This window comes from Pleurodeles waltl, chromosome 12, assembly GCF_031143425.1.
Source record: "Pleurodeles waltl isolate 20211129_DDA chromosome 12, aPleWal1.hap1.20221129, whole genome shotgun sequence".
Taxonomy (NCBI): Eukaryota; Metazoa; Chordata; class Amphibia; order Caudata; family Salamandridae; genus Pleurodeles; species Pleurodeles waltl.
This window is the reverse complement of record NC_090451.1, coordinates 697,683,327-697,708,016: the sequence shown is the minus strand read 5'-3', so window position 1 is coordinate 697,708,016 and position 24,690 is coordinate 697,683,327. Positions and strand designations below refer to the sequence as shown.

Here is a 24,690-nt window from a genome sequence, read left to right as displayed (position 1 = left end):
AATAATGCCCCAATTCATGCCTTAGCCTGCGGCTGCTGCCCTGTCAGAGGGGTGGAGGTCATAACCTCCAACACCCCAGCTAAAGGTCACCCGCCATACTCAGAAATCCCCACCGGCCTGGCGGGAACCTCTCTGCAGTGAAGACAGCCGCCCCCACAGTAAAGTTTTCTGAGTGGGTGCCATGTTTAAGGGACCCTCTCTGCAAACTTTTTTTTCAGAACAAACAGACTCCCAAAGTGGTATTTTGTCTTTTTGTGAACAAAAGGTAAATATCCCCAAACGCTGGAAGTTTTCCCCTTCGTGTGGGGACCATTTAATATTTTCCCTGCCTTTGGTGGACTTCAGCAGGGAATATGAGTGACTGTCATTGCGCCCTCAATAGAGTGAGCAAACCACAGGTTTGGTGGGGCAGCAGGGCTACCGGTTTACCCTAAATTAATGCCCTGGGCATCTTGTAGTTTGCAAGAACGTGTGGATATTTAAATTACTTAAATGAAAGTTGACATAAAAAGTCACATATCACTGTTTTCTTTCTCTCTTACAGGATCACATGATTTATGCACGAAGACAACAAATGCTGCAAGCCCAAGCCAGCAGCAGCAGCGATTAGTAAACACCTCAAGGCTACCTCAGTCCCAGAGAAAGTGAAAGAGGACAGAGAACACTGAGCCTGGTGGTGTCTACTCCACCATGGCCAACTTCTTTCAGCTCTACACTTATCTGGCCCCTACTTTCTGACTGCCATCCATTCTTGGCACTGGACACAAGTGTTGACGAATGAGATGTGTCTCACTGGTCTGGGACTTGAAGGACATAAGCTGTAAGGAGGGGGGAGTCAGAACTATCCGGTCTGAACATGGACAGATGGGCTTCCCTTGTCTTCACCGTCTGGGGCGATGCACTGGCTCCTGTCTGGCCATACTTCTAAGAGATAATTCCAACCCTAAGTCTTTATGGAGAAAAGGTGTAATTTACTGTGTGACCTTCATATAGGACAGAGGGAGAGACCTCTGTCTGCCATTGGATATCTTTCCTCCGTGCCCAGGCGACATGTGAGAGATGTGACTTAAAAGCTTCTGTATACATGTAGTCTCTAGAACAGTAAAGTACTCGTTTGCTCATGCAGACGTAAACCCACAGCTGAAGTAATGTTGTGGGATGTCTTGATCTACAGGGGAGGAAAAGGTTGTTTTTCTTTTTATACAACCCTCACTCACTCTAATGCTTCATCATCAGGTTCTTCCTGGCTGCTAGCAGCCACAATGGGCTTTACCGTATTCCAGGGAGCTCTTTATATATATATATATATATATATATATATATATATATATATATATATATATATTCTTTTCTTGTGATCTGGGATTAATATTACTATTAAAAATGACTCCTCCACACCCAGATATCTCTTCATTCACCGGATGGATGGGCACTATAAGAACAATTATGCTTATGATAATTATGGGGAGGGGTAAAAAAGGAGTACAGTGGTCCTATGATCCTCAGCTTGTCAACATGTTTCTGCCCTATTCTAAGGGGCAAAAGTGGCCCAGGGCATTTGTCAGGACAAAATGAATGTCAATGGCCTGTGCCATACTAAGGTTCATGACACACAAAAATGGCATGCGGCAGGGAAGGCTGCTTGCCTGTTTGGGGACTGGCACAAAAGTACCAGAAACACTAAACCTATGAACAAAAACAAATACTTTAGTTTGTAGTCACAACATGATAGACATATATGAAGCATGCTATATGCAGGATTGCCAACATACTGTTCACATGTGGTCTGCTTAAAAAAAAGTAGGCATATGTCTTTGTCCTACGTGCTCTTTGAAACCAACAAAAGATGAAAGTGATAACATATCGAAAATAATGGCAAAGACTGTGGCAAAATTGCCCATTAACTTCATTCCCAAATCCAGGGCAGGGGCCGCCCCATGTACATTTTGTATTTGTTTTAACACATTGGGTACATTTGCAGGTGTTGCTGTACCATGTGTTGTGGTATAAATTGCAGCAAAAACTGTGTCTCAAGTTGCACAATCATCTGTAGAAGGAACCATCCCAAATGGTAAGCATACTGGGAGAATTCTGTTTATCTTGGGGTCCTGTATAGGGAAACAATGCCTCCAGTTAGTTTCTCTTTTTGTGCAATCCAAAACGGAATTTCTTAACGTTTCATGGGAACCTCACGCATAATTGCATTAATAGTTACCAGATTTATCCCTGGTGTCACTAAACGCTGGGGCGCTCTTCAGCGTTTGCATTACAAATTGTATTAAGCATCTGTATATTCTAACTAAATTAGTATAAAGTGGGTGCAGATTTGCTGCATGTAAATTTTGCATATTTGAAAATGGTATGTAGATAGGTAGAACTGGCCATGAGTCCTCATTATTACTGAGGGGTCCCAGTCTAACGTGATCAATAAAGTGTGAAAGGGTGCCTTGAAACCATTTTTTTGTTCTTGATATGTTAGTGCTAATTCTAGACATTGATAAGTGCTGTACTGTGCAGGTGGATTAGCTACAGTGTATGTATGAAAAACGTTTGTATTTCTATCTTCTGCAGGAAAATGGACCCATGATTAGAAAGTGTCTGTTCTGTACGCATTGTGTGCCTCTACCAGGAAAGTAACATCTCCATCCCCATTTGAAAGCCCATTTGCAAGTAAATACTGTGTGACAGCGTGTGTACAGTTTACAGCAATACTACTGGTACTAGTTATGACAACTCTATAAAGACCGCATTCATATATAGAAACACCAAATGGGGTATTCTTTTAAAGTTCAAACTTTAACTACCTATTGACTAAAATAAGTACTACCTATATAGCTGAGGAAAATTGTACCCTAACACTACAGACTTCTCCGTATAAAAAGGTGCTTAGGATACTTTTGGCATGTGAGAAAGTTGCTTGAGAGATCTGTTACATATGTACCTGATCTAATGTTGGTCGCCATGCCTTGCGGCTCTTATTCTGGTAATAAGACAGCGTGTTCAGGGTGGCACCACAACTGCATATGGGAGACTGGTGGAGTCAGACAATGTTCCCATTATGTATAATTAAAAACATTTCTAGGAGTACTAGCTCTTTGTAAAAAAATAATGTCCATAATGATGGTAACAGAACATTTCCCCACAAATTGCACTGTTCACGTACAGATCTTCACTTTCAAATACAGTAAAATATTCAAGTTCAGAAAGCACTGAATCAACTGTTTAACATCCCAGTCATCAGAAACAAACCCCAGGTGTAATAATGCCATTCATAGATATTTTAAACACATGTGGTATTTGGATAATATTTGTTGGTTGAAATATATCAAAAGGTACTTAATCCCAAAAAATCCATTCGGGGAACTGCAACAGCAGAAATGTTCACTAGGGACAAGTCTTTGCGGTTTGTGGGAAGACAAATGAGGCTTTAAACCCTCTTCCACCAGTTCAACAGCAGAGCTCTGAGGCAAATAATTGGCCATGTATGAGCAGAAGGAAAACAATAACCAATCAAATCCATAGAAAAAAACCCAAAGCCAATATAATCCACAGGTAGTACCATGGATGAATCAGATAGTTATGTTTTAGTCAATTAAAAGGCTTATGTATACTATGCACTGAGGCGGTACTAGTTGCAGAAGAATAATCATCACTGTTGGCAAAATAACCAGAAGCAGTTTGTGCAAAAACTGGAGCAGGTGCTGGTGAAAGAGAACTGGTAGATGTACCCAATAGAGGTTTGTCGTAGACAATTCCATTAGTTTGTGTTGAATTTGTAAAAATGCAAATTATGATTTTGGACATTTCTTGTTGATTAAGTGGTTACTGGAATCAACAAAAGTTCATTTTCCACCTTCCCCAATCCCAGAGAAACAATTGCAGCGTTGTTTAGTGTTTGAAGAGGTATCTCCTGTAGTAAGCGGGGCAAGGGAACTGCCCGGGATTCCTTGCAGGCTACTGTGCAGGATCGGCCACATGATGCAATTTAATGTGATCAATGGAGACAAAGCAGATGTCTTTAATGGTGGAACCTTGTGTTTGTTGACAGATGTCACAGCTAAGGGCATACAGTTTGGTATGTTTGTATAGACTAGGCCACCAGTAGCGTTTTTGTTGCACTGCAGTTGTAGCCACCACACCAGCATACAAAGGAGCAACACCCTCGTGAGCTGCTTTGATCAGCTCTGGCCTTCGGTCTTGGCTGGGCATCACATGATCACCCTCCCCTGGGTTTGTTACAAAAGGAATGTTTGGGTACTTAAGTGGTAGGAATATCTTTTGGGGCATGCTTTTGGTAAAGGCTTGCCATCATCCGAAGAATTCACAGCAGCCAGAATGTCATCATCCATCCTTATATGTGAAAAACTTATCACAGCAACAGATGCCGTAGCAACTGCAGATTTGGTTGCTTCATTAGCCAACGAGCTTACTACAACATCTATGCCAACACGTTGGTGGCCCAGTGTATGAATTACATGAGGCCGTGGCAGTTTGTCCTTAAGCTGTGTCACTCCCCCACAAAAATGTGTGTTTTATGGTTTTTCCTTTGGAAACTCTGAATCCATTGATGCAACAGTAGTGTTAGTGTTCATTGAAGAACTGGACACAATAATACAAATTGCACACATTAAGTGTAGGAATTTCAGGATCCATATGCTCCAGTGCCAAGATCAATGCTTTGAGCTCAGTAAGTTGTGCTGTGCAATCCCCCAGGGACTGCGTGTAGGTCTACTGAGGGCAGAATTTGCCGCCCCTCATCACTCCACAAACAGCTGCACAAGCCACTGAGTACCCGTGTTTGGTACCTAAAGCTGGTTGAGCTGAACCATCAGTATAAATGTTGATTATGTAATGGTCAAGAGGTATGACATTAGTGGGCATGGAGTTATCAAGCTCATACTGGATATATTCTTTGGTCTTTAGTTTTTGATCAAAAACCAGAATCAACACCAGTGGCAGTCAAGGAAGTAGCCTATTTTGTCCATCTCGGATGTAATGCTTTTGTGTTTGGAACGCTGGCTTTGGTGGCCTGGGTAGCATAATAAAGTGTTTTCCCTGGGCTAGTGCTGTCTCCTCGATGACTGCCAACTGAACTGCAGTCAGTATTTTTTCTGTTGGTGCAACCGCATTTCTGCATTGGAGTATAAGTGTGATTTGTACGCTGCCGGTTCTGTGTCGCCTTCATTGAATGTGACATATGTGAAACCGATGGACCCCGGGATTACCAGGTTTGTTTATTTACACGTGTGTTTAAGTATTTTGCTTCAAGCTTGTCAATCTGTAAGGATCTGAGAACTTGTGTATGTTGTGGTGTCCAGTGTTTTTTTTTTTAGAAATCTTGACGGATTAAATCATAAAGTGGCTCTATGTGTTGCACATATTCCGGAATGTATGTTCTGCCAAAATTAAAGAATCCTAACAAGGAGCGTCATTTGTCAGATAGATGTCATCTGCATAGGAAAATGCCTCAGGATCAATATCACATAAGATTGATGTCATACAGGCTGAGAATAATCCTGTACTGTTCTGATACCCTTTGTGAAGTCGATAAAAAGGATGTTGAGAGCCTAACAGTGAAAATGCACTTAGATACCTATTTTCAGGCACTATATTTTGGTAGAAATAGCCGTTGGATAAATCCAGCGTTGTTTTGTACTTTTTGTGCGCGATATTGTTCATAAGGGCTGCATTATGTGAATTTTGAATGGCAATTGTATGTGTGTGATTGTTTAGATGTCTGTAATCTAAGACTATTCTGTAAGAATGGTCCGGCTTAGATGTGGGAAACAAAGGTTTATTCAAAGCTGATACACAGGGTTCAATTACTCCCTGGTACTTGAGTTATGAGAGAATTTCCCTCACTGGAGCTTTTGCATTATGTTTTATTGGCTATTGAGGTTGTATTTGTGGGTTGGACTATGTAGGTATAACATGATCTGGAGAATCCCTATCCAAGCCCATATGGTTACAGTACAGTGTAGGGGCCAGTGATAGAGCCCAATCTGCACCATGGGCTTCTTTTAACTGGATCAGGAACGAGAACTGAGAAAGAAGGCAAAAAGACATCTTCCCTTTGTGGGAGTGTTTGGACAAACTCTAAAGGCCAATATCTTGCTGCCAGAAGAATGTCAAAGCTTAACATAATTTTTTTGTATTCCAGAAAATGACTTCAATTGTGGGCATAATGTCACCCTCAATTTGAATTTTTAATTGATAGACCCTGTCTGGTGGGGCGATGCACCTGTCTGGTGTTTCCACTTAAAGGTAGTCGTTAGTTGCGGTCACCTCTGGAAGCTCTTGAAGATTCTGGCAACTATTGTGACCTCTGCCGCTGTCTAGCAGAGTCACTGCTCACGTCCTTTTCTTCAGAAATGTTCTCAATATGCGGGGCATACTTAACCACAATTCCTGCAACCACCTTCTTTTTAAATTGGGTTTTTTGTCGTGGAAGTTTCTGTTCCTTTTTTATTGTGACGTCAGATGATCGCTGTGAGTCCTTTTTCAGTTTCATGTACTAGTTTCTGCATTCTGACCATCCACGTTTCTTGATCTGTTTGTCGGGTGAGACCTGAAAGGTATGAGAAGGGCCTGTATCAGTATACTGATATCTGCCAGGAGGTTTCAAATTATCATAATTTCTAAGATTGTATGGCTTTTCTGAGGTCTCTGACTGTGGAGATTCTTCTTGTTGTTTTACTTGATCTTTATTAGACTTTTGTTAGTCACAGCAATTTTTAGAGCCGTCCTGCACATGCTTGGTATTATCCTTTTCAGAAATACCTTTAAGTTGTGATTTGTTTGGTCTGTCCTCCAAACTATCCTGACCTATACTAGTATAAGTCTCTGAGATAATGTTTGGTAACTCATGTACCGGGTTGATCTGTGGAACAATGCCATTGTGTTTTGTAAAGGAGGGAAGCTTTTCTGTTTGAGTATGACCTTGGAGAAACATAAATTGGACTATACTCCTACACGTCACAAATACTTACTATATATGTGCACACAGCACTACATACTTTGTGTGATCTAACGTTATTAAAGCAAAGTTTTGCACTTGAACCCTATACTGAAGTGCATTCACTGTAGGATTAGAAATCCATATATACGGTGTGCCTCAACCATTTTAAATGAAATGTAATATTTAGGGATGGAATAAAATCATCCTTGTGTTATTGAAATGTAATAACTATAGAAATGAGAAGAATTAATGTAAATGTGCACTGTTTTCACATTTAAATTATAATGTATTTCTTAGTTGCAATCCATTTCAAATATTTGAGTATAATTGCATTTACTAAAGATGAAAAATGAAAATTAGTTTGCACTTCTGTACTGACTTTAATATTTATCTGAAATCAAATGTGCATAGTTGGCATGCATTTTAAATGTGCACAATGTTATTATCAGTTTAAGTTGACCTGATTAGACCTGAATTTCTCTGAACATATGAAATGCTGTTTTCATTTCTGCTTGCATGTCTTTTTCTTTGTTGGAATGTTCACATGAAACGTTAGCTTGGGAATAGATGTCACACTGTCTTAGTACGAGAGATCCTGAGAAAAAGCCCGTGATGAAGAACATGGAGAAACAGAGCGTGACCTGATGGTCTCTATCCAGTAATGTTGCAGGTAATCAAGGACGACATTGTTCTCAGGGAGAAACCATAGATGTTGCAGCTTACAATGTGAACACTGAAAAGGGCAATCAAACCCTTGATGGTGTGAACAAGTGGGTGTTGCTTAGAAGGATGTTTGTGATATTAACAAGTGCTCACACAGGTTGTGAGAGGCAGATTCCCCTTTGGACTTTGAGAGGTTCAGACCTCTATCTTTCCTCCTCATCCTATCCCTTTGTCCTGAGTGTAGCTTATGCTACCAGTTATTTTCCAATTCTAAGAAGACTCTTGACCGAGCTTCTGAAATGCTGACACCTTCCAAATATGCATGAGCCTACTTTCTCTTTTTCTAGCATGTTCCTCACTTATTGAAGTTTTGTCCTAGACTCAGAAATTCTGATTAATTTAGGTCCTGAGCTAGATGACCTTAGAAACTACCCATGTTTATGAAGGAGAATCGAAGACTGTTTTCTGAGCATCAAATCTTAATGATAATTTTCTGTATTGCTGTAACTGAACTTCTTGTCTGCCTCATGCTGGTGCGCCTAAACGTCTTTAGAAGATTTGGCTATTCTGTTGTGAGCTTGTGTCTTAACAGCATGGTTTTGATTGAGACTGATTCACATTAACCTGACTGTTCACTTGTAAAAAACTTTTTAACTTTATTCCCGATTCCTGGTCCTCATTGTGTAGCCAGATGATGACACTGTTAATTGAAAATTGTTGTGACTAATGGTAACTCCCAACTTTTTTCGAGTCAACTCATAAATTTTAATTGCAGCACTGATTTTAGGTACCAAAAAAACGTAACAACAGGTTTTTGAAACACTTAACAATGGAGAAAACATACACATTTTTCACAGTAAACACAACAGTACAAAAACATAAAGTTATACACATTAAACCTCAAAATGGCCAGGTGTGAAATGCATAAAATCTCAATATCAGTTCAAACGTTTTGCTCAGAGCAGCTTAACGTTTACTTGAAATAGTAACAAAACAAGATTGAGAATTTTTTTTCTAAAAGGAATAAACAAATTTGAGCATGTCAAAATGAATTATGACAGCCTCTCAAAGGCAAACACTACCTTGCCATAAAACATCTTTGAGACGGATTATGGAAAATTAGAACAAAGAACTGCAAAACAAATGAAGATTTACAAAGTATAAGAGAGGAAGATACCACCATCTCTCGTCCACCCGCCTCTGTCTTCAGCCTCTATCGGTGCTTTCCTTCGAGAGAAGACGATCATCAAAGTCCTAAACCACAAAACAAATAAATTACAGACACAAAACCAGCCGGGAATGTTCAGTGAGTAAGAGAACTCAATACTATTGCTAATAACATGAACAACACAAACAGATGAAAACTTACGGGGTGACAACCCACCTCCATTTTATATAAAACCGATTTACCAGAATGAAAATAAAGTGGCACAGGCCTCGTCTGGGCCGTTTTAAATCCATAGTCTGTGGGAGGTATTGGGTCAGGTGGCCACCTTTGCCCAAATCAAAGGCTCTCCTTTAATCACAAGCCATGCCTGTTTTGGTCATGTGACAATCTCCTGGCCAATCCATGGGTTCCATGAGATCTTAGAGGCAGCGAGAAGAAAGCAGGTGAGAGCTGGAAGGGATGCAGCCACATCATAGTGACAGAGTAGGCAGCCTCGGTGTGCAACGACCTGCACTCTGAGTCCCCAACCCACTCAGTGGCTGTTTATGCTAAATTTGAGAGGGTCACACGTAGATGGGCATAGGCACTGGATGTAGGGGTGCGGGCCAGGTGCAGCATCCCCCAAACTAACCAAGCCTGCATTCAAAAGGGGAATGAGTAACAAAGATGCCTTAAAGTTTTCTGTTTATCTTGTCACATTGCTGACTGTTCAAAGATAAAGGTCAAATGTCAGTCTTTGCTTTCTGACAAATTGCTGCTTATTTGGAAACTGGTGTTTGAATTTGCAATCAGAGAATTAAAAGTAGAGTATTTTGTAAAACTGATCAGGGTGACAATCCTGATGTAGTACAGAAAATGAAAGAAAAGGCTGTAGCATGCCAGTTTGTTTCCAACGCACACTGAAATACCCGTAAATGAACTACGCACATATTTCAAACTATACCAGCAAATAGGAAAACACAAATGAACCACTTTTTTGTAATTCTAAAGTGTGTTGAAAACAAAGATTTTGATGGGGTAAGAACAAATGAAGACCCTTTACTCTGTGATGCACAAATTATAAATATTTGCCAAAACCCAATTTCCACATATTATCGTTTGGGCTATAGAGATATACCAGTAAAACTGCAAATATTTGCAAAAGTAATCCCCATGTTAATGGAAAACGTGCTCTCTGTAAATGACAGTGCGCTACCACACTAGTGCTTTAAAATGCACCACCAGCTACATAATACGCCCTTACCTCTCTCCTCCTGAATGGATGTGGCACCTTTGCTACACTTCTGTTTATGTGATGCTTGCATTTTTCATGATCCCCAAGACTTCAGTGATATAACATTAATGGCAGCACCCCCATCTCAGAATTGTTCCAGCGCCGCTGTGGATGAGGGGCGATGCATCTCAGAAAAATAAACCCTGCATGCTGCAGCCTGCATTCACCCGCTGCCCTCCCATACCCACAGTCTGTGGTGCTTTGCCGGAAATACACAATGCAACAGCAGACAAGGCACCTATGGATCAAGATGAGGACAGTGCCTCAGTTGTAGTGCCTGATTGTAGTCGTTCAACTGACCATGACTCCCGGCCAGAGCGCCTCAGAGGTGGCCAGGTAGTGGCTTTCATTGATCGGAATTTGAGCCTACCCTGACCTGTCTTTTAAAAAATAAAAAAAACTGAACATCAGTGCTCACCCCTCCCTGGCAGACCACCTCAAATATGTGAGTGGATTTGTCAAATGGTTCTGGAGCAGCGTCATATAGTATAGCAGACACTAATGCCTTAGCAAGCCAAAGGTGTGATGGTTACTTCTGTGAAATGAAGCCAGGCCTGCATAGCGCCTCATAATTGGAGGTCATGAAGGTGCTATTATCTGTGACTAATGCATTTTAGTGCAATAATGCTGAAAAATAAATCAGAGAAATTTAAACTTGTAAAGCACTGTATAAGTGTTTTGTAAAGTATGGCATACTGCATGTATCTGTGCTTGATGCAAGGGGGACTATCAAGGGCCAGTGCACAGAAGTCATATAGGAATCACCCAAGTTCCCCAGGCGGTCCCGTTCCCACCAACTGGTCCTCAGCGGACATATGGGGACAGACCCATCCGAGTCCTGCAGGTCCACAGGAGTCAAAGTCCTTGGTCCATTCTTGCAGGGCATCAGGTGTGTCTTATTCCATTTGGGCAAACTTTTGCTGTCGTCATCTCTGGGATGAACAGTTTCAGAAGTCATGTACCCTTGGTAAGATCTGTGATGCCACATCATCCTTCCAATTCTGTCCCAACCCTCCTGCACAGCATTCTGGGACAATCAAAAATGGCAACTTCAAGCTTTCTCTAGTAGGAGCTCCTCTGAGGGCCTCAATCATACCCGTGGCTGACACAGCTGCCTGATCCCTTCCCATCAAAACATTAAAGACGCAGACCTTTGTTCCAGTGGACCTAGTCTGTCCTAGCCCAGGTGCAATGTGAAAAGCTACAGATGCAGATTTCCTCACCATCCCTTTCCTCTCTCAAGAACTGTATCCATCCTTGTAGATTGCTCTTTTGTGTGGTGAGGCATTTGATCCAGAGCAGAGTCACGTGGCCCATTAGTGTAACAAAGCTCTGGAATCTGATTATGAGCTGAGCTTGAGAAATATGACAAATTCTGACAACCCATATTGGGGACTGCAAAATCAAACTTGATGTGTGTGTTTTACCCCAGTTTGATACCATGCTGGATTTTGTGGGCCTAAGAGGAGCGAAACTGTGCTTTAGGGCGGATTTCGCCTATATGTATAATACAGTGACAACAACACAGATTTCACAGTAAAGGAAAAGAGAAAGTATGAAAGAGAAAAATAACTAACGAGAGGAAAAGACAGGAGCCAGAGAAAGAAAAAAAGTACAACAGATAGAAGAGAAAGAGAATGAAAGACAAAAGGAAGAGAGAAAAAGAAGAAATTAACTCAAGAAAGTAAAAAACAAGAACAAGAAAGGAAGAAAAGAAGGATAAAAAGAGGAAGGCAGAAAAAGAAAGCTCAGGAACAAAGAAAGAGAGAGAATGCGGAATAACAGACAGGTGATCACCCAGGCCCTGGCTACGCAGTGTAGCAGTTACCAAATCAAAATATCGTCACCTTAAAATAAACAAAACAGGATTGGTTCTTGCCAGACCCACATCACAGGAAACTGACATAAAACAGGAAGTGACATTTGTAGGCCAGGCTCTCATGGGAAATAATGGGGGTGTGTAGGAGGCTGGCCTGGCTTAAAGTGAGTACCTGGTGGTACTTACACCTTATGCCAGGTCCAGTTATCCCTTATTAGTAGAATAGAGGTGTTCTAGCAGCTTAGGCTGATAGAGGTAGCTATAGCAGAGCAGCTTAGGCTGAACTAGGAGACATGCAAAGCTCCTACTATACCACTTATATCATATAGCACTATATCATAAGAAAACATAATACTGAGAGTTACTAAAAATAAAGGTACTTTTTGTGACACTGTGCCAAAAGTATCTCAGAGGATACCCTCACTTAGGAGGTAAGTAATATACACAAATTATATGTACACAAACCAAAACCAGGTAAGTAACAGTAAGAAAAGTAGAGCAAACAATGTAGAGTCATAATAGGATGCAATAGGTAGAAATAGCCATAGGGGCTACACAACCCATATACTCCAAAAGTGGAATGCGAACCACGAATGGACCCCAGGCCTAGTGTAGGTTGTAGAGGGTCGCTGGGAGTGTCAGAAAACACTAAGGGTGTCCAAGATACCCCACCCCAAGACCCTGAAAAGTAGGAGTAAAGTTACCCTACTACCCCAGAAAGACAGTAAAGTCGAGATAGGGGATTCTGCAAGAACAACAACTGCCGGCAAAACACTGAAGACATATTCCTGGACCTGAGGACTTGTAAAGGAAGGAGACCAAGTCCAAGAGTCACGCAAGTGTCCAAGGGGGGCAGGAGCCCACTAAACCCCGGATGAAGGTGCAAAAGGACTGCCTCCAGGTGGAAGAAGCCAAAGATTCTGCAACAACGGAAGATGCCAGGAACTTCTCCTTTGGTCAGAAGATGTCCCACTGCGTGCTGGAGGATGCAGAGTTGTTTCCACGCAGAAAGACTGCAAACAAGCCTTGCTAGCTGCAAGAGTCGCAGTTGAGGATTTTGGATGCTACTGGGACCCAGAAAGGTCCAGGAGGTCGCCTCTTGGAGGAGGAGACAGAGGGGGCACTCAGCTACTCAGAGAGCCCCCACATAAGCAGGCCGCACCTGCAGAAGTACAGGAATAGACACTTGGAAGATCTGAGGACAGCGATCGACTCAGAGTCACAAAGGAGGGCCCCACGACGTCGGAGTCCAACTCAGCGAGTTGGGCAATGCAGGATTGAGTGCTGGGGACCTGGGCTAGGCTGTGCACAAAGGAAGTTTTGGAAAGGTGCACAGAAGCCCGAGCAGCTGCAGATCATGTAGTACACAGGATTACTGTCTGGCGTGGGGAGGCAAGGACTTACCTACACCAAATTTGGACAGAAGGGCCACTAGACTGTGGGAGACACTGGGACCCAGCTCCTGTGTTCCAGGGAGCACGCTCGTCAGGATAAGAGGGGACCCAGAGGACCTGTGATGCAGAAGTTTGGTGCCTGCGTTGGCAGGGGGAAGATTCCGTCGACCCACTGGAGATTTCTTCTTGACTTCCAGTGCAGGGTGAAGGCAGACAGCCTTCAGAGCATGTACCACCAGGAAACAGTTGAGAAACCTGGCAGGATGAGGCGCTACAATGTTGCTGGTAGTCGTCTTGCTACTTTGTTGCGGTTTTGCAGGCGTCCTGGAGCAGTCAGCAGTCGATCCTTGGCAGAAGTTGAAGAGGGAAGTGCAGAGGAACTCTGGTGAGCTCTTGCATTTGTTATCTGAGGAAAAGCCCAGAGGAGAGACCCTAAATAGCCTGAAAAAAGAAGGATTGGCTACTGAGAAAGGTAAGCACCTATCAGGAGGGGTCTCTGATGTCACCTGCTGGCACTGGCCACTCAGAGCTGTCCATTGTGCCCCAACACCTCTGCATCCAAGATGGCAGAGGTCTTAGACACACTGGAGGAGCTCTGGGCACCGCCCCTGGGAGGTGCTGGTCAGGGGAGTGGTCACTCCCCTTTCCTTTGTCCAGTTTTGCACCAGAGCAGGGCTGGGGGATCCCTGAACCGGTGTAGACTGGCTTATGCAGAGAGGGCACCATTGGTGCCCATCAAAGCATTTCCAGAGGCTGGGGGAGGCTACTCCTCCCCAGCCCTTCACACCTATTTCCAAAGGGAGAGGGTGTAACACCCTCTCTCCGAGGAAATTCTTTGTTCTGCCTTCCTGGGGCCAGGCTGCCCAGGCCCCAGGGGGGGCAGAAACCTGTCTGAGGGGCTGGCAGTAGCAGCAGCTGCAGTGGAGACCCCGGAAAGCAAGTTTGGTAGTACCCGGGTTCTGTGCTAGGGACCCGGGGATGTATGGAATTGTCCCCCCAATGCCAGAATGGTATTCGGTGACAATTCCATGATCCTAGACATGTTACATGGCCATGTTCAGAGTTACCATGGTGACGCTACATGTAGGTTTTGACCTATATGTAGTGCACGCCTGTAATGGTACTGCCCCGCACCCACAAAGTCTGTGGAATTTGCCCTGAACAATGTGCGGGCACCTTGGCTAGTGCCAAGTGAAGGGTTAATCATATATGTAATTTATAAGTTACTTAAGTGCAGTGTTAAATGGCTGTGAAATAACGTGGACGTTATTTCACTCAGGCTGCAGTGGCAGTCCTGTGTAAGAATTTTCTGAGCTCCCTATGGGTGGCAAAAGAAATACTGCAGCCCATAGGGATCTCCTGGAACCCCAATAACCTGGGTACCTAGGTACCATATACAAGGGAATTATAAGGGTGTTCCAGTGTGCCAATGAGAATTGGTAAAATTAGTCACTAGCCTGCAGTGTCAATTTTAAAAGCATAGAGAGCATAAATACAGAGGTTCTGGTTAGCAGAGCCTCAGTGATACAGTTAGGCACCACACAGGGAACACATACATATAGGCCACAAACTTATGAGCGCTGGGGTCCTGGCTAGCAGGATCCCAGTGACACATATCAAACATACTGACAACATAGGGTTTTCACTATGAGCACTGGGCCCTGGCTAGCAGGATCCCAGTGAGACGGTAAAAACACCCTGACATATACTCAAAAACAGGCCAAAAGTGGGGGTAACAAGGCTAGAAAGAGCCTACCTTCCTACAGGGTGGGGCCATGGGCTCGTGCTTCTGCTTTTATTTATGTTTGCCTAGACCTCTGTCCAAAAGAAAAATACCGGTCACTTGTGGTGGTTTTACGAATGTAACAACCTGGACATGGTAGTAAATGGGCCTATAAATAAAATGGATTGTATTCAGTTGTAACATGACTTTTCTGTCTGTGTGTACTTTGTCAGGAATAGTTAACGCAGCTCTAGAACACATTTAAGTGTTCTCTATTTATATTTGCTGTTTGAAGTATGTACAGAAAAGGGCTAAAAAATACCAGCTTTGGGTGATTTTGCTTATTTTTGTACTGGACGGGACATTAAAATACCGGTGGTGCCAGTAGAACCTTGGCCAGGTGGTAATCCTATTTTGGAGTCAAGGCTCGTTTGTTAGGACTCTGATGAGGATGGGTGAACGCCGGGGTCATTCACAATGATATCGAAACATTTATGGAAATAATATTGCTGTGTTTCTGGCACAATCATCCACAGAGGTCACGTGAACAGCAACAAGAAACAGGACCCAATAACAAGCATTGGTAAAGCCTATAGGTCTCACATATGTTAGAGGTATTGGCATTGCTAATATGTTTTAGTCATGTTGTACACCACCGTGGTTGCTATACAGCATGGATAAAAGTAAGCGGCATAGAGGAGAGTGGCACGGAGTATTGGAGAGTGGAATGGCAAAGTGTGAAGTAGAGTGGAGTGGCATAGAGTGGCATGTATTTCAGTGGTATAGGGTGGAGTTGCAAAGAGTGACGTAGAGTGGACTGGTGTAAAGTGTGGCAGAGTATATTGGCATACAGCGCAGCATCGTAGAATGCAGTGGCATAGAGTAGAGTGGTGCATAGTAGAGTGCAGTTGCGCCGAATGTAGTGCTGCAGAGTGGAGTGGCATAGAGTACAGTGGTGTAGAGTGGTGCAGAGTAGAGTATAGTGGCGTAGAGGGGAGTGACGCGGAGTATTCCAAAGTGGAATGGCAAAGAGTGGAGTAGAGTATTGTGGAGTGGGATACAGTGTTGTTAACTGGAGTGTTATAGAGTGTATTTGCGTAGAGTGGTGTACAGAGTAGTGGCGTAGAATAGACTGGTGTAGAGTGTGGCAGAATATAGTGGCATACAGTGCAGTGTCATCGAATGCTGCGGTAAAGTGCAGTGGCACACAGTGGTGCAGAGTAGAGTATAGTGGTGTATAGTGCAGTAGTGTAGAGTGGAGTGCTGCAAAGTGCAGTGTGTTAGAGTGCAGAGTAGGGTGGTATAAGGTCCTGCGGAAGAGGGTGCAGTGTTGCAGAGTAGTGTGATAGAGTGCCGAGGTATAGAGTGGTGTAGACTACAGTGGTGCAGAGAAGAGTGGAATGGTGTAGAGTTCAATGACAGACTGCAGTGGTTTTGTGTACAGTGGCTTAGAGTGCAGTAGCATAAGGTGGAGTGTGGAATAATGTGCAGTGATGTAGAGTACATTGTTTTAGAGTAGAGAAATGGCTTGGAGTGGTGCAGGGTACAGTAGAGTGGTGTAGAGTAGAGTGGTGTAGTGTACAGTGATACAGAGTATATCAGGAGCCAATGACACCCTCACCTGGCTGCCTCCTATCATCACCTGTCCAATCGCAGCCCTCCCCTCCCCTAGCTCTCACTCAAGAGCCAATCAATGACACCTGGATTGTTCACCTGGCAGCATCCTATCACCGCCTGTCCAATCACAGGCCTGGCTCTTACTCAGGAGCCAATCAATGACACCCTCATGTGGCTGCCTCACATCCCTCCATCCAGCTCCCACCTGCTTTATTTCCTGCCGCCAAGGTCTCATGGAAGCCTTGGATTGGCCAGGAGGCTGTCACATGACCGAAGTAGGCGTGGCTTGTAATAATGGGAGAGCCTCTGATTGGTCCAGAGGTGGCCACACCCCGCGGTCTGTAGTTTTAAAAAAGGGTCAGAGGGGGCGGGGCAGGCCTGAGATGCTTCAGTTCCTTTCAGGTGAGTGTATAGTGAGGTGGTTGTTCTTAAGTCTCTCTTGTAAAAGTTCAGCTGTTTGTGTAGTTTTTCTGATGAACAGTAGTATTTGGTTGTATCTCTCACAGAAGGTTCCTTGTGGTTTTGGAGTCTGTGATTTTGATGCTCGTCTCCCCTCGCAGGAGCTCAGCTAGAGGCTGAAGATGGAGGTGGGTGGACGCGGGTCAGGGGGTCTTTATTTTATGTTACTTGTAAACTTTCAGTTCTCCAGCTCTTTTCATCATCCGCATGGAAGTTACTTTATCACCAGGTGATGTTTTATCGCAAAAGCCGTCACAGGTCACTCGGAAGTCCTAGTTGACGTTTTTTTTGTTTATTTAACGTCTCGCTCTTGATAGTTCAAGTAACCTTGAACTTGTCCTGAACAACACGTTTAAACTCTTTCTAGTTTTTATGCGTTTCAGCCCCGGACATTTTCAGGTTTGAGTAACTCTACGTGTTTGTATCGCGGTGTTTACTAAGTAAAGTGTCTTCATTGCAAACTGCTTCTCCCAACTTGACTTAAGGGAACTTCTTGTAGTTAATACGCGATTGTATTCTGGGAGTTGTAGTTCAATGTAACTGGAGTCTCTCCCATGAAAAACTTCTTAGGGTCTGGGGTTAACTGAGTGCTCTAAACTCTACCAGCTACTTCAGTAGCTTAACGTAATCTAATTTACAGATTCATCGTAGCTGTGTCCCTTCTGGAGAGGCGCGGAGTGAATTCCACGAGAGACCGGAAATGCTCATGATAGTAACTTTAAATGTACTCAGTAGCGGCACTGTTTTATTTTGAGGGAGAGTACCGGCTCTTCTCAAGAAAAACGTAATACTTTTAATTGGCGAGTACCGGCACTTGTAAATTTCCATTTCAAGCACTGGTGTTTAATGCTTGTTGGCGGCCTTCTGCAAGGTTATTTATGTAAGTGTACTGAGGCGCGTCAAGGGCGAAGAACGCTTATAAATTTGGCCGGATGGTGCCCCCCGTTTTCGGCAGCTGTTGGCGGTTGCTGTCTCCAGGGCACCGCGACCCCATAGCTCGGTTTTAGGATCTGTTAGTAAGAAACCTATTCTTCGTTTTATGTTCTGTGCTCCTTTGCACCATTACAAGGTCCCACAGTTGGCAGGTGTGGAGGGGGTGCACGTCTCAGAGGGTGTGCTTGGTTGTGTTGAGATGACATGTTTCTAGTTAACAGAAGTTTGCACTGCAACTTGTATTTTTGTTTCCATGCAGGTTTCTAGCTGGTTCTGTATCCTGTAACTTTTCAGAACTTGTGACATCGGTGAGTACCCTTGCAAGAGGTGGGGGTTGTATCGGTAGTGACTTTTTGCCCACTTGCGTATGTGAGCCACTCAAAGGTGGTCTTCAGCGTGGTCTTCCTGTGTGGGTGGAGACCTCTTGGGGTGGGTGCAAGATTCGTCCCGGCTGGGTCCTGATGCTGCAGGTTTAAGATTGGGGGCACTTAAGTCCCTGTAGCTCAGAACAGACCAGCACACCAGCCCTTTGTCACTTCTCAAGTCTTGTCCACCATTGGTGGTGGATGATTTATTCTTGTGGCCTCCTGTGTTCATCATTTCTGGTTGCAGTCTGAAAACTCGCCCCGCCCCCACACTTGTACCAGGGCCATCGAGGGCCCTGAAGGTTGTGCGGTTCAGTTATTACCTTGTTTATTTGCAGCCTTTCCCTTGGGTCCAGGCTCTGAATTGACCACTGGCTGAAGCTGGCCGCCTAGCCAGGGGAAAGGCGCACACTTCCAGGGCCTTGAGGCCCATCCCGCGGGCACAGATCTCCAGTAATAAAGTTATATTCTGTGCTCAACTTCCAAAACTAATTCCAGAATGGAAAGAGGAATGCTGATTGGTCGGGGGAGATAGGTGAGGATTTGTTATGTAAACTTGCAAACATTTTTGAACTCTCAAAGGAGAAATGAAAAATTTACATTTTATCTGTTTAAAAAAGTAAATCCTTGGCCAGTCTGAGACACCTCGCCATACCGCACTGAAAGCATCTGTGCCCAAATATTTACTAAGAAATGTAATGGGGGGAAGGGGGTGTAGCCCCCTGTGCCCTTGTACCTTCTTCTGAAGGTCGGGTTGATTATTACCAAAAGTCCTGCCCAGTGAGTGTAGGTTTTCTGATACAAATGAGGCTTAAGTTGGACGTTGTTTTGGTGACTGGTCAATCAGCAGGTGAGTGAGGGGCTGCAATGCACTAGCCTCCTGCCATCCCATGCTCTTGTAGGTCTGCTAGCAATAGTTCAACTTCTTTTTTCCTGTCCTTTTTATCTCCACTTGATCTACTTTGTTTCTTACTTAACACTTCTAGTATGGTATGACTAAATTAAAATAAAGTGGTGTTTATTTAAGCCTGACCTCAGCACCGCAGCCGGGCCCCACGTGGGCGTCCATATATACTATGGTGTGTCCCACTGGATGACCCGGCTGTATTGCTGACCTCAACAGGTGGCAGAGATTGGCGCCATCTCTGATCCACTCATCTTTGGCTCGTTAAGTGCGACCTATGGTACAGAGACTCAGGAGGGACGAGGTGTAAGTGAGAGAGCAGTCACAATCTGTAGTATCAGAGTCCGAAGAGGCAAGAGAGGCAGTGTCATCCATCCATTAGCAGGTCAGACATGGTAGAAGGGGTGAGGTGGGCCTGACTGTATCCAGCGCAAGCTCCCAGTAGGTAAGGAGTCATCTATGGTTTAGTCACTAGCAAGTAAGTGATGGGGCAGCTACTCTACCGCAGGAGTCAATTATGTCCTGCAGTAGATTGAGCAACCAGTGAGGGCCCTCCAGGCCACGGGACACCCTCGGGAGGTCACCAGCACCCTCCCACAAAAATCATAGGCAAAGTTCTGGGGTTGTAAAAAGGCAGTCAAGGTCCCCAGCAACTGAATAATCAAAGTCTTACCCTAAGGGAGGCGGGGGGAAGTTTGCAGCTAGTGGGCAAGCTCCTCATCTGAGGTCTCTGCAGGTGCTCACTCTGGGCCAGGCGTCAATGTTGACTTACACAAGCCCCTCAGTGAGTGAGCTGAGATCCCTCTCTCCATCGGTCTAGTGTTAGTGAATATCCCAACCTGGTCACATTGGGTAAGGAAATAATCTGAGTGATAAAATGTGTGCTTTGGAGTTGAGTTTGTATTGTTGCGACCTGGAGTGCGGTGTTGTCCAGATTTCAGATAGGTCGGTTGCTCTAAGAACTCCCATCAAAGAAGACTATCCATTCTTTCTTTTACTGACGACTAAATTGGTGTCTTTGCCTAAAATTAGTATCCTTTCAGGTAGTCACTCAGCATATTTAAGGTTTCAGCCTGGAGTTTAGGTGGGACGTATACGGAGCAAAGGAGGTTCTGCATGGTATCCCAGCAAGCTCCACTGTGCAACGTATCTCCCTTGGATGTGTACCCACGTATGGGGAGGGATGTATGGCGTTTACTTCCTAATTAGCTGTTCTACTCCCTTTGAGTTAATGTGTAACCCAAATGGGTCAGCACTTAACATGCGCCCCTTTCCTGTGTCAATTGTTTCCCTTCAGGTGTTTCCTTTAGCATTGCCAAATGTCTCTCTATTTAGTCTCAGTCAAATTACATTCCAGGAAATATTTTGTTCCCCCGCCACCCTCACCATTGTGTGCTTTGTGCAGACATTTAGTTAGGTGTTTTTTTTTCTCTTGATCTACCTGATTGTCTCGCTTATGTCTATGGGGATCCCGAGACACTTGAACAGATTTTTCAGCTGTAACCAATGACAGTGGCTATGTGAATAACTCTCCCTCCCTCTCCAACTCCTACCCCTTCCCTGATACCGCACCCATGTTTTTGGTGTCCTCGTGGTCAACCGACTGTAGTGCTGCCGTCTACTGAGGTGGCAGAGATTGGTGCCATGTCACCTCTCTCTCTCTCTTTCTCTCTCTCTCTCTCTCTCTCTCTCTCTCTCTCTCTCTCTCTCTCTCTCTCTCTCTCTCTCTCTCTCTCTCTCTCGAAACTGAATAGAGTAAGCAATATTGTGTTAGACTGCTTTATATCTACAATAGAATATTAAAGGTGGATCTAACCCTTGTAGGTAGCTACTAATGGTCTGGTGGCTGCTCCCTCTGGCTAGTGTACATGCGTGGGTAGCTGCTGAGGCTGGTTTCCATTTCTTTTTGGATAAAACCTCTTCAGGTGCCATTAACACCCACTAAGAAATTAAGTTGTTTCACATAGTAAATGACACGCCTTTGTTCTGCCTATTGTCATCTTTTAACATTTATATTCCACCTTATTATATTATATTTTCTTACCTATTTTCCAAGGAATTCCCAAGGAATGATTTGGCTTTAGGTAATCGTGTCTAAACGGGGAGGGATTGGTCTCATCTCTCTAGTTGAGGCATCCGAGAAACCCCAGAGTGCCTTTTCTTGAGAGAATTTATAGTCAAACTTTCTCCTTTTTACCTGAAATTATACCCTTGGAGTGGGTCTTGCAGTTGGTACAATTTGATAAATAGATCACTCTCTTGACTTAGTTGTCCTGCATCGTTTTGTACCAATCATTGCTAACTGAACAGTGTATGTAGTTTGGATTTCAATGTTTTGCATTTTTCTGCAGCTTTAGGACAGTCTTCTGCAGCTGATCTGGTGTTCGGTTGGCCTCTGCAGCGTAAAGCCCGATTTTGCACCCAGCACCGCCTGCACTGAGTGGTAAGTTATGGGTTCCTAAAGTTACATGCACTATAAAAGTATGTTATGAATGTGATTGCATTTGTCAGTTTAGATCAGTGATTTCTGAGGTGGTTGTAGAATGGCACGAGTAAGGGGAGATTGCTGTGAGGGCTGGAGATGTAGGCTTCATAAGAAAGATTACACTCCCAAACACTGTAATCTGCTTGCAAAAAGTTGTGCAGCAACTCGAGCTTTGAGGAGTGCAGATTATCAAAGATGCATGTGTACTTTTAACAACAATTTAATATTATTTCACAAGGCAGTGACCTGTCTACTCAATTTTGCTACTTTACTATACTGGCATGCATGGGAGGGCCTTCTCTCCACCGTAGGTTGAGGTAGGGGGGCGAGACTCCCCTATTTGGTTTACAGCAGACTGGAGGAAACTTGTGAACAATCTTAGTCCATTTATGTTTAAACATCTCAGGTGGCCATAGCTGTCATCACTCACTTCATCTTGTCTTTTTGTAGGTGTCTCTTCCCACAGGAAGCCTCTTGGAGGAAAACTTTGGTAGCCAGACCTACTCACTACAAAGTTTCATATATATGTAAAATAAAGTATTAAACAGAACTTTAGTGTCTGTTAATTTTGAGAACTGAAATGAGTGAAGGTTTTCTCAGAGGGGCTATCCTGTGAGTTGATTGCTTGCAAGTAGTATTCAGATCCTTCTTTATACGAAGGAATATAGCACTTCTTGTGATGGGCAGTGGGCTAATTTTACAATTGCTGCTCCCATAAGTTTCTTCCAATGCGAGCCGGCTATTCGGTAAGCAAAAGCTGAGCATATGTCTCACCTTTGGAAAGGTGGAGCTAAGGTCAATAAAGGCCAGATATACTGGATCCCTCTCACCACAAGTTATTGATATAAATGGAGTTTCTGCTGTATAGTACCCCTACCAGGTCTAAACCGATGCTGGAGGTCTGACATGCTCATCAGCCCAGAGGGTTAACCTCACTAATATGCCCCTGGCCTGGCGATGATTTGGTGTCGCTCCCCATGATGTCAGGAGTGTCAGTAATCTTGTGTATAACTTGCAGTGCTAGAGCGAAAGGCAGCTTCTTTAGTGGGCTTTGTGCTTTCCCAGAGTGATGGGCTGTTGACAGTATCTGGGTTTAAAAGAAAATATGCTGAGCTCCTCTTAATAGGAGTCATGGTAATCGTAAGGGAGTGTAGTGAGGAGCTTAAGGTAAACGATTGGTACTGCTCAGGTCCTGAAGTAATGAAATTAGGGTCTGGTTACTTCCTGCCCCGGGCTAATGCAGCAGCCTTCCCTGGGTTGTTGATGGATTACAGTACGACTCCTGGTGGCCTCACAGGTGAGTCTTTGCCTCTCCAGCACTTTGGCTGCGGCCCATGGGGAGATGGCGCCTGATTTTTGTAGGGTAACACTGTTGGTGTTTAGCAGCTCTGATGCTGGCAGACCTGCCCCTGGGGCCAGTGCCACTGGGAGGGTGAAGGATGCTTCAAAACGATACATTAAGGTATGGTTTGGTCCATAGTGATCAACAAAGGACCTAAAATGAATCAAGCTACTTTTCCCTTACAAGCCTACCAGAGCACTCTATGCCAAAAGCCAGTTTCTGTTTGTAGTTCCTAGAAATAAAAGGAGCAGGAGTGGATGACTGTCTTGCTTTTGTAGAACCAAAGTTCTGGAATGATCTCCCACAGAATTTAAGACCAACCAAATGAGAATTTCATTTAGGAAACTGTTGAGAAGTTTTTTAGCCTGTCACTGGGCTTGCATAACCCTGAGAGGCCCTTCTGGGTGTAGCCATGCACTTAAAAATGACCCAGTGAATAGAATAATGAAGACATTAACGCTGTATTTACCAGCATGTTCAAAAAGCTGACATCCTTAACTACTGACAGTCTATAGAGGGCAAACCCCAAACCTCTGCCAGGGAGGATACTTAGCCTTGATGGTCCCTGGTGAATGGCTCCCCCACCAGTTATTTTCTAATTGGGTGTAGCCCTTTAATTGTGGATGTTCACTCCCTGATACACAGCAGCAAGCTGGCGTGAGGTCGGGTCACGGGTGGTGGTGTGCCATCCCTTTGTGGCAGTATCTCATGTCCTTAATCCCAACTCTTACAAATGCTAAACAATATAGGAATTTTGAAATCGTAAAAATCATACTTTTATGTTTAAATAAATGAGACCCTTCTTGGTGTGACTGTCTTGATTACTTATTAGTAATCTTCATTACTCTGTCCTACTTGTCCTTGTTACCTGTGAGGGGAATCCAGTGATTGTCCTGGTTACTTACTGGTAATCTTAATTACTCTTAGCCCTTCTTGTCCTTACCTGTGAGGAGAATCCTGCCTGAGACAGAAACATCCAGCATGTTGACGTTATAAGAGCTGCCCACTCTATGCTAGTCGCCATAATTGGGCAGGCATTTCCAGCATCCTGATATAATTCTCTAAGCCCTGTCAGAGGCCTAGTACAAAAGTAGGGTGTGGTTCGTGGTGAATGGGATGAGGACGAATAGAGCCAAAGATAACAGTAATGAAGATTACTCAAGTATTCCGTAACTTTACTGTCCTTTCTCCTCCCAGGATTACATGTGAAGTGTACCAAAGAAAAACCCAGTCAATTATACTAAATATTAGAATCATTTAAATGCAATAAGGTTACAATTTTAAAGCAATATAGGGAAACCATTCAATAATAAGTTCATAACTACATTAATCATGATAAAACAAGAGAGTTTGCATTTCTGCAGTACTAAGAGCTGCAGAAGCACACCAGGTTACACTGAACAACAATAGCCTCTCCTTGCCGATGTGGAAGCTCTCACCATATTGAGGGAAATTTATAATAAAAAGTCCACTAGTAGACCCATTCCTCCCGACAGATTAGAACACTACCACCATGAACTGCTTGTAATAAAGCTTTGAAGTCTGAAATGAAAGATTGTGAGGTATATGCCCCATGTATAAATTCAT

At 43.8% G+C, this 24,690-nt stretch overlaps 1 protein-coding gene across 2 annotated transcripts in view; it reads left to right on the top strand.

Annotated features, from left to right (window-relative positions):
- LOC138266883 (phospholipid scramblase 1-like) overlaps window positions 1-24,690 on the top strand; it is a 67,900-nt gene that overhangs the window by 38,153 nt on the left and 5,057 nt on the right. The window contains exons 8-10 of one of the 2 annotated variants that reach the window (XM_069215604.1): window positions 545-7,628; window positions 18,267-18,315; window positions 21,628-21,719. In XM_069215604.1, the coding sequence (XP_069071705.1) occupies window positions 545-610 (66 nt within the window). In that variant the 3' untranslated portion in view covers window positions 611-7,628; window positions 18,267-18,315; window positions 21,628-21,719. Of the gene's footprint in view, window positions 1-544; window positions 7,629-18,266; window positions 18,316-21,627; window positions 21,720-24,690 lie in introns of those variants that run through there. The other variant, XM_069215605.1, reaches the window with a different exon arrangement.